Source organism: Sinocyclocheilus anshuiensis, unplaced genomic scaffold (genome assembly GCF_001515605.1).
Source record: "Sinocyclocheilus anshuiensis isolate Anshui unplaced genomic scaffold, SAMN03320099.WGS_v1.1 scaffold188, whole genome shotgun sequence".
NCBI lineage: Eukaryota > Metazoa > Chordata > Actinopteri > Cypriniformes > Cyprinidae > Sinocyclocheilus > Sinocyclocheilus anshuiensis.
In genome coordinates this window covers 145,326-155,546 of record NW_015555768.1, presented here as the reverse complement: position 1 = coordinate 155,546, position 10,221 = coordinate 145,326, and the positions used below count along the sequence as shown (strand labels likewise).

The following is a 10,221-nucleotide window of genomic DNA, read 5'->3' as shown; positions in this document are numbered from 1 at the left end:
TAGTCGTGTCCTCTTTTGGAAGACCAAACAAAGTAGTTTCGCTTTCACAACGAAACACACGGCGGGCTATAGTGAGTGGAGGCGGGCGGGCTTGAGTGAGAAACGGCCTTTTATGCACCAAGAGCTTGTAACACTTCAAAGAGAAAGGAAAAATTTAAATTGCATCATATGACCCCTTTAAAAAAGAAAAACCTTATCCAGTAATCATAAATGAAAATTCATAGTGTGGGCAGATTGTTCTGAGTTAGCAACACTGTTGCTCACACTTGGGGTTCGGGATCTGAACAAGTATTAAACTTTGGTCTAACTTTTCTAATCATGATGCTTCAAATCATGCGGCTTGTTGGGGCCAAATCATTGCACAAAAGTAACATTAAAGTTACAAACTGTATAAAGAGCACTCTGCCGCATCATTGTGTTTTCATTAGTTATCCGTATGAGTAACCTTAATACCATAACACGCCATATCGCCATCTGCATGTGGGATGTCTTCCCCCTCACAGACATACAGGTCAGATTATTCCGCCATGTGATGTGTGCTTGATGTCTATGAAAACCATTATTTATTGTGGGTGATTTTTATTTATTTCATCCACTTTTTCAACCACTGTGTTAATTGTATTACATTTGGGATAGAGAGTGACAGACCTTGTGACGTTTGTGCCCCATAGTCCTTTGAGGTTGTGCATCATGTCAGAAAATGTAAAAATCAAGTTGGTTATAATGAGTTTTCCCTGTCCACTCTATCTTTGTTGCAAGAAGCAAAGAAGGGTAGTTTTGCAGAGGCTGAGAGTTCAGTTTGATGAAATACAGTTAAAATGGTTTTTCTTCTGATGAATCATTCAAAATAAGAGACATTTATTAAGGAATTAAATTGAGATTTAATGTTGTCTTGAAACTTTGTAAGTTTTTAAGTGGAGCTAGACTTCGTATTTTTGCTTGATTTGTCCAGGTTTTCATCATCTCACTCATCGGCGACATAAAGTTTCAGCATTTCAACCCTGTTTTGGAGACCTACATTAGCAAACACTTCAGCGCTACTCTGGCATACCAGTAAGAGTTACTGTCTTGTTTGGATTTCTCTGTCCTTTATGTCACAGTTCATGTGTTTTAATATAACTTGGCCATTTTTGTCTGCATTTAATTCTCACCTTGCCATCTCATACTAAAACTCTCTCCGTCTCTGACCTGTTCTCTATATACACCTGTCCAGTGACATTCTCGGTTGTGACGTGTATTGATTTGCAGGCATGCCGTAATTACCTCGGTTTGCCTTGTCTTTTCACAGGAAGTTGACCAAAGTGTTGAATTATTTTGTGGGCCATGCTGAGGACTCGGCTCATACGGAGCGACTGTACGCCGCTTTGAAAGCCTTCAAGTATCTTTTTCATTTCATTGTGCAGTCTCGGATTCTCTATTTAAGGTGGGTACTGGCCATTATAGGCTCTCAAAAATAGCCTTCAAGAGGGCTTGATTGAACTTGTCCTTGATCTGACAATGCAAAAATGAAAAAGCAACAGCAAAAAAAAAAAAAAAATACACTTTAGAAATCACTTGCTTCTATCTCTGCACAAACACATGGGACAGTTGGACCTCCATCTGAATCTCAGCAAAGGCAATTAAATCAAGAGCATTGGTTCAAATACATTTTTGAATCTCTAAACCTTTCTAGAAAGCAGCTTGTTTTAATGCATTAATAGATGACATGCATTCATATGCAGCATGTTTATAGATAGATGGATAGATCGATAGATAGATCGATAGATAGGGTAATGGAGTTGAATAAATGCCTAGCTCATCTCACACTGTTATGAAATGATTTTTAACGCCCTGGCATCCATCCACAACACCCTAAAATCATTGTGCTGATGTTTCCACTCAAATGTTCTTTACATTTTTTCTCTGATTTTTTCTGTTGTTTGTCAGGTTTTATGGGAAAAGTGAAGATGGAGGGCAGTTTCTCGACTCCATTCGGACCTTATTTCTTTCTATCAGCATTCTGATGGACAGACCTCTGGATGAAGGAGTTAAGATAAAGGCAGGTTTTTTTTTTACATGGATATACAATAAACGTTTAGAAGCAATGTTTACAGATACCATTTGTGAACACAGAGGTTTGTAAAAGATTTACACTAATGTTGAAAAGTTTGTTTTTTATTTTTAAAGTACATAATGCTTTTATTCAGCAAAGATGCATTCAATTAATCAAAAGTGATATTAAAAATATTTAGATATCTATTTCAAATAAATGCTGTTCTTTTGTGCTTTCTATTCATCAGTGAATCCTGAAAAACTAAATATAGCACATTTTCAATAAAAATATTAAACAGTTTTCAACATTAATAATCAGAATTGTCTCTTGATCAGCAAATTAGAATGATTTCTGAAGGATCATGTGACACTGAAGACTGGAGCAATGATGCTGAAAATTCAGCTTTGCATCACAAGAATAAATTACATTTTAAAATATATTCAAATAGAAAACATTTGTTTTAAATTGTAATAATATTTCACAATATTATTGTTTTCATTATATATGTAGTGAACTTTCTCTGTTTATCTTACAGGGAGCAATCTTGAAATATCTTCCCACCATCATCAATGACTTGCAGAAGGTCTTTGACGCTGTAGAGCTCAGGTAAAGTGAATGATGTATTTCACATTGCTATGAAAATATCTAGCCTTTACATCACCATCGGTTTGGTTAGAAACAAATTTGTGGCATACTGTTGTTTACCATAATAAGAAAAAAATAAATCATGGTTACAGTAAGGCACTTATAATTACAAATAAATTGCACCAGTGTTCCTGATGGTTAAAAAACAGAAATGTGAAGCTTGCATTTTTGTTAAATCACTTACATGATTAATTCAGTTTATTATTTGAGCTTTAACGTTGTATGCTGTCTTCCTGCCATCATCACTGACTTACAGAAGGTCTTTGATGCTGTAGATCTTAGGTAAACTGCTTAACATCTCTAACAGGCTTGTAAACATCTTCTGTTTGAAGACAAGTGTAGGGAGTGTACTGTATTTCAAATGTTCACACTCGAGTTAAAAAATGTATGTCAGTTCTTTCTTTTCTTTTCACGTAATTACCCTCTGACTTCGTTTCTGTACCATGCTGTATAGTTTCCTCTTTGCGTTTTCGTGGAACACATTTCTCTCTCACACAGTGTTCAGCTGGCTAAGTTCATCGAAAGCATCCCAGATTTTCAGATGGTGAGGCAGAAGCTGGGCTGTCTGGTGAAAATTGTTGAGAGTAACCTGTTCAAACAGCCAGGTAGGACTTGACAGTCGTTCAGGTCAACATATCATTTTTTCTCATCGACTCGCAATAAAAGCTGTGTGTCATCCACACCTCTCATATACTCTCTTGTGCTTTTAGACTGCAGAGATGTTTTGTTGCCTCTGATCACAGATCAGTTGAGTGGGCAGCTGGACGATAACTCCAACAAACCCGATCTTGAGGCTTGTGTCCAGCTGCTGAGCACCGTCCTGGACATGCTGGACTGTAAAGACGTGGTGAGTTTGATGCAGTTGAGGATGCCTAACAACTTCAACCAGTTATGAGGAACCTTAATTCAGCCTCAGACTATCTGATGAGCAAAACCACAGGAACCAAACTAATTGGTTGGCTTTATGCAATTTCCAGGAGTCAGGGTGTACAGGTTTTATCAGTCCACTGGGAAATGGAGACGTGTTTACACATTCAGTCATGGCTTAACAATAAGGATTTTTTTTTGTGTTGCCCCAGTCATTTTTACTTCCTCTTTGAACACTTTCACTGGCCCCACCACAAAAGAATGATACGTATTGATTTTAGCTATGCATTTTTAATATTTGCTATAAATAAAAATTTTTGTAATACATGCAAAAAATGTATTAAGGGGTCGGTAAAATTTTTATAATATTTTGAAAAATCTCTTATGCTCATCAAGGCTGCATTTGATTGATTAAAAAATGCAATAAAAACTGTAGTGTTCTGAAATATTATTACACAAACAAATGTTTTGTATTTTAATATACTCTAAAATGTAATTTATTCCTGTGATGGCAAAACTGAATAATTGAATAGAATGAAATGAATAGAAAGAACAGCATTTATTTACAACAAATGTTTTGTAAAAGTCTTTTCTGTCACTTTTGATCAATTTAATGCATCCTTGCTGAACAAAAGTGTTAATATATCTTAAAAAATCTTACTGACTATATTTAATTTCTATTTAATAAGTACATTATAATAAGTGTTTTACATTTATTTATTTCTTAATTTATATCTCCATGTACTTTTTCTTCAGAAAAATACAATTTCCAGCAAAAAATGGAAAATGGAACTGGAAAATGACATTAATGATTGGTTTGTAATTTTCAACACGTTATTTCTTGGCCATCTATATAATGCTGTTGCAAATTTTGTTGATTTGTCAACAAGACAATGTAGAATAGAAATCGCAGAAAACCAGACGTTTTAGTTTGCCAAGGCATAAAAATGGATGTGCAAGATTAATTAAATCAATAATTTTATTCCGCAAACAAGCAGCACAAGTCAATATTGACAATAATTAGAAATGTTTCTTGAGCAGCAAATCAGCATATTAGAATGATTTCTGAAGGATCATGTGACACTGAAGACTGGAGTAATGATGCTGAAAATTCAGCTTTGACTTTACAGAAATAAATTGCATTTTAAAATGTATTACAAAACAAAATTACAATTACAAAATTATAATAATATTACACAGTATTACTGTTTTTAAGCAAATAAATGCTTCCTTGGTGAGCAAAAGCGACTTCCTGGTGAAAAGTCTAGCTACATGAGACAGTGAATGACTTTTTTGAATGAATACAGACAAGCTGATCTTTCAACCATGATGCATTTCGCTGGCTTGTTGATATGACAGTGCATTCAAGATTGGTTGACATTTCGGTTGATATTGTATTGAGACAGGCAGACATTTCAGGTCAAACTCTTGCGACTCGCGAGCATCTCTTGCAAATTTCCAAAATAAGGTCATTTTAAGTTTTGTTTATGAGAGAGTCCTTTCTGGGTTCATCCACCATGCATTCAAGCATCCTTCAGTGCATCTCATTCACCTTTTTTATGCTTTCAGGGTCCCACATCCACTCATGTGAAGTTAATTGTGGACCGTCTCTTGCGGAGGGTCAACCGTACGGTCATCAACCTGAGTTTGGACTCTCCCTTCATAGTAAGACACTGGCAGACAACAATATGGAGTGTTCTAGAAAGATTTAGCAGAGCTAAATCAGCTTACCTTCCTGTCAAAGCTGTTGTTGTTTCGACCGCACAGCACCGAAGCCCACACACACCTGCTGAAACTCATAACAACAACAGTCTGGACCACTGAACTTAACTTGTTTATTTCTTTGCCCAGGCCCGTGGCTATGAGTTTTCTCAGCGGAGTGGGCAGCACATGTAAAGTTATTGATTATTTCTTCTCTTCCTCTGGACACAGGGCCACTACCTGGCATGCATGACCGCAATCCTGAAACAAATGGAAGACGCGCATTACGCACAATACATCAGCACCTTCAAAACCAGACAGGACATTATCGTAAGTCTCCCGCTCTCTCCGCAAGCCCCATCTATCATCACAGAGCCTTTCGTGCTCTGAGAGTTAAGTTATAAATAATCCACCTTTTGCACAGCTGACTGATGCGACGCATGTGGCTCTGTTCCCTGTCGTCTGTCGAATTGAGTCAGGGTTTAATAGCAGAACAAGATAAGCATAGCTTCAAATTAGCATCTGTTTTTCCTGATCAGGCATATCTGTGCGTAGCACAAATGTCATTTGCCGGTCTGCATCTAATCATAGTTTTCCTCGGCATGCACGTACATGCTCGTAACAACAAGAATCCGTGTTTTTTTGTTGTCTCCCAACTAGGACTTTCTAATGGAGACTTTCATCATGTTCAAAAACCTGATGGGCAGCGTGTTTCCGCCCGACTGGATGATCTTGAATCTTCACCAAATGAAAGTTTTTCTGCGGGCGATTGACCAGTACTCAGATGTTCTCAACAGATACTTCCTGGACTCCGCACACTTCCACTTGCAGGTCAGTTTAACGAGGACTGTATAGGGGTTTCAAGTACACAATTACGCTTCAGTCAAGACCGAGATTATATTGCCGGAAACACAGTCATGCTTCTATATTGCCCAAGCCACAATGCCTTAAACAGCAGTGAATACCAATGTTGCTCCTGAAAGCACTGCAAATATTTGGCAACTGAATCAGAACCAGTTCCATTTTTCCAACTGGAACATGTTTGGTGGCAAGTGTTGTCTGATAGCACTTATGAATGGTTCTTTTACTCTACCGTTCAAAAGTTTATGGTCAGTAAGATAAATTAATACTTTTATTCAGTAAAGATGCATTCATGTGATAAGAAAGTGGCATTTGTAATTTACAAAATATTTCTGTTTTAAATAAATGCTGTTCTATAAACTTTCTATTTATCAAAGAATCCTGAAAACAAACATATCCCAGTTTCCACAAAAATATGAATCTGTTTTCATTACATTGATAATATAAACAATAAAATGTTTCTTGAGCAGCAAATCAGCATATTAGAATGATTTCTGAAGGATCATTTGACTCTGAAGACTGGAGTAATGATGCTGAAAATTCAGCTTTGACTTTACAGAAATAAATTGCATTTTAAAATATGTTCATATAGAAAACAGTTATTTGAAATTGTAATAATATTTCAGAATATTACTGATTTTACTTATTTATTTTTATTTCATATTTATTTTTAATCAAATAAACACATCCTTTTATGCTAAAAGTCTTCTTTCAAAAACATTTAAAAATCGTACAGCCCCCAAACATGCAGTGTAATTTGTGTAATGACTCTTATAAATAATTTATTTATAGTGAATCTAACACATACAACTAACTGTGAGGCTTAAATAGTGCACTTAGTTACTGACTGGTTGTTCATACGTCAGTGTGGGTTGAAGATACACTGTTTTCTCAGTGGCATTAAAAAAAAATAAATTAATGTGTTGCCGCTTTTTTGTTTTAATTTCGTTATTTAATATACAGTTAAGGCCAATTAGAATGTGAAATAAAGACCAAAAAAGATTGTGATAAGTCATTAAATATTAGTGTAAACACACCTTTTGCAAGATTTGTAAAAAATTGCATTTGCAAAGAATTGCATTTCTTTTTTCCAAATATAAATTACTAAAAGAATTGTTAATGAACCATTAAAGAACGGTACTGGTGTGTTGGATAAGAAATGAATGAAAGTTGTCTGTAGGTAAAAGGCTGTACCATGAGGAATATTTTCCTTGATCTTCTGAGATAAAGGAGTCCATTGTACTAGCCATACTGTAATTATCAGAACTTGTGTTTCCATCCCAATCCTAAAAACAGCACTGCTGAATCCTTAATTTGAAGAACGCTGCTTTCACAGGCAGTAAATTGAGGCAGGAAGCCATCAAGACACATCCAAATCCAATGTTTGCGCAACATCCTGCCTGCAAAGACCTGCCTATACTTCATTTGGTTGACTGTTGAATGGCAGCATAGATCTTTCAGAAGCAATGATATCCCATAAACCAGAGTGTTGGTATGGTTGTGATCAAAATGGCATCTGACAGAATGGTTAAAAGAAGTAAATAAAAGAGTAATTGTCGCTTTAGATAAAAGGGTGTGCTAAATGCATAAATGTAAACCTATGGTTCTGTTTCTACAAGAAATTAAACATCATATTCATTAAATCAATTAAAGCTCATTTTAATGTGTTCTAGATCATTAAATATTACATGCCTTGGATTTTGTCACACAATGTAATCTATGAGACCTAATAGCAATCCCACAACCACACCATGTGTAAGCGCAGCAAAGCGCTGTTTCTCATTTAATATGAAAGCAGGGAATTTATATCATTTTTAATCCTAACGTCTGAGAGATTGTAGAAAATGGTCATGTTTTTGGTGCAAAAAAAACCAAAAACCTGTCAAACATTATAATAAGACCACAAAGATTAAAATAAAACAATAAAACCTTTAATGTTCTTTGTGTAAGGTTTGCAGTAGTGATTTGACCACAGATAATCTGCACTGTGAGTATCTCTGCATGCACTGAGTGAGCAATTGTTCTGTGCATGTAATTGTTTTCCAGGAGAGTAATGTTAGGGCATTTCTATGAAGCATATGAACACTTTCTGTTGCATGCTCTTATATAACATGTTTTTATGATGCTCATTTGTGATGATCTTTTGGGAAAAGAGATACCGCTTTCGAAAAATACCCAACTGCTAAACTTTCTGCTGCTTGGTTACCATTCATTCAACACCCCGTGCATCGGAAGTATTTCACCCGTAAGACCTCAGTCGATTAAAAAAGCAAATGCATTACAGTATATCAGTACAAACTAATTGTCTAAGTAATCAAAGCAAGGCTATGTCTTACTCATCTGTGCTTATGTAACCCAAAACATCTGCCAATATTTCTGACAGAAAATCCAAATGAATTTCTAGCTCTGTGTTGCAGTAATAGAACAAGGACATTTCTGTTTTCGAAACAATGAAGTCGTAAATACTAGTTTCCCTCAATAAATCCTATTTTTAATAGAGTTCACTATTGTTCATAAGTATTAAACATTGTTCGTGCAGTACTTTGATTATGTACCCTAATACCATGGTAACACCAAAACTTTGCTGGAACACCATGGTGACATCAAATGCAGGAAATTACTGTAAAGACTCACGGAATTTTTTTAATCTTTGCCATATTCTTATATTTTTGTGTCTATTTTGTGCTCAGGAAATTGTTTTGTCCTGATGATTTCCTGTTGTTTTTCTTCAATAGCTTTGGAACAACTATTTTCACCTGATTGTTGCCTTCCTCACCCACAAGTCCTTGCAGCTGGAGTCTTTCTCGCTCGAGAAGCGCAACAAGATTCTCAACAAGTGAGTGAGAGACCTGCGGGTACATTGTTTTTCTAGAGTTCAAGTGTTGGTTTTTGTTCATTTTATTTGAAAGGCCGACAACTTAAATTGAGTTTCTAAAAATGTAAACAGGTACGGAGACATGCGGAAAAGCATCGGCTTCAAGCTGAGAGATATGTGGTACAATCTTGGTAAAAGCTTTTTCCTGTGCTTCTTATCTGTTAGAGACAGTGACCACAATTACAAAAGTGTCGAATGTAAAGAGGAATTTTTACAGAATGTCCTAAAACTGCCTTTTATGGAGAGTGAAATCACTACTGTAGTGTTTGTCTTTGCAAGCTGAGACAGAGTGCATATTTAATTTCTTTGAAGTTCTGAGGGAGTTTTGGCTGTTTTGTGATGTCATTGGGTGTTTGTCACTTTCAGGCCAACAGAAGATGAAGTTCATCCCTGCGATGGTGGGGCCGATCCTGGAAGCCACGTTAGTGCCTGAGCCTGAGCTGAGGAAAGCCACCATCCCCATCTTCTTTGACATGATGCAGTGCGAACACCATTTCAGCACCAACCACAACTTTCAGAAGGTGAGGGTTGTTTCTGTGCCAGCATCATTTCGAGAAGTTCTGTTTTAAAACCTGCAGAAGTTGTCTACCTAGGCAACTTATTTAGGCATCATAGGCACACTCATAATGCTGTTAAATATGAATCTTATATTTTATTCAGTGCAGAAGTATCTATTTATTCAAATATAGATTCATTTAATAAAAAAATGGATATCGCTTAGTTTTATGCTTTAGGTTTGATGAACTAAAATTAATTTAAAAATATATATATTTTAAGTTAGATTTTAGGCTAATGTTAATTTATAAATATGCTATTGCTTATTGTTAATGGATGTTTGTTCATAATGCATTGTTTTATGTTGTTATACAACTTTAAATGCTGTAATAGTGTTGTTCATTATTTAATATTAGCTACATTGTATATACCTTAATTTAAACTGTGAGCTATTATTTTTAATTTATATGCTTTATATGCCTATGAGCATAATTTATATTCAGTATGATAACTTGGTGTGTAATTCGAATGTTTCATCACAATTTGTTGTGATATTGATTGATCTGATATTGATAACTCCTAGCCAGTGATATGATATTTTCTGTTACCTCAAAACCACAATACGATTATGATAGTATTAGATTCAGGGGTCTGTAATTAGTACATCCACATAACAATGTTATGTGCTTATTTTGTACCACCAGTTCCCTTTCAGTCGGTCACTCTCGACGTCACGTCGGATGAC

General features: G+C 35.7%; 1 protein-coding gene across 4 annotated transcripts in view; it reads left to right on the top strand.

Moving 5' to 3' along the window:
* LOC107674342 (dedicator of cytokinesis protein 5-like) overlaps positions 1-10,221 on the top strand; it is a 61,951-nt gene that overhangs the window by 26,677 nt on the left and 25,053 nt on the right. For all 4 annotated transcript variants that reach the window (XM_016468294.1, XM_016468295.1, XM_016468296.1 and 1 more), the window contains 12 exons: positions 953-1,053; positions 1,289-1,423; positions 1,927-2,038; positions 2,568-2,638; positions 3,176-3,282; positions 3,388-3,524; positions 5,114-5,209; positions 5,477-5,575; positions 5,906-6,076; positions 8,842-8,942; positions 9,054-9,112; positions 9,348-9,502. In XM_016468294.1, coding sequence (XP_016323780.1) covers positions 953-1,053; positions 1,289-1,423; positions 1,927-2,038; positions 2,568-2,638; positions 3,176-3,282; positions 3,388-3,524; positions 5,114-5,209; positions 5,477-5,575; positions 5,906-6,076; positions 8,842-8,942; positions 9,054-9,112; positions 9,348-9,502 — 1,344 coding nt within the window. The remainder of the gene's footprint in view (positions 1-952; positions 1,054-1,288; positions 1,424-1,926; positions 2,039-2,567; positions 2,639-3,175; positions 3,283-3,387; positions 3,525-5,113; positions 5,210-5,476; positions 5,576-5,905; positions 6,077-8,841; positions 8,943-9,053; positions 9,113-9,347; positions 9,503-10,221) is intronic.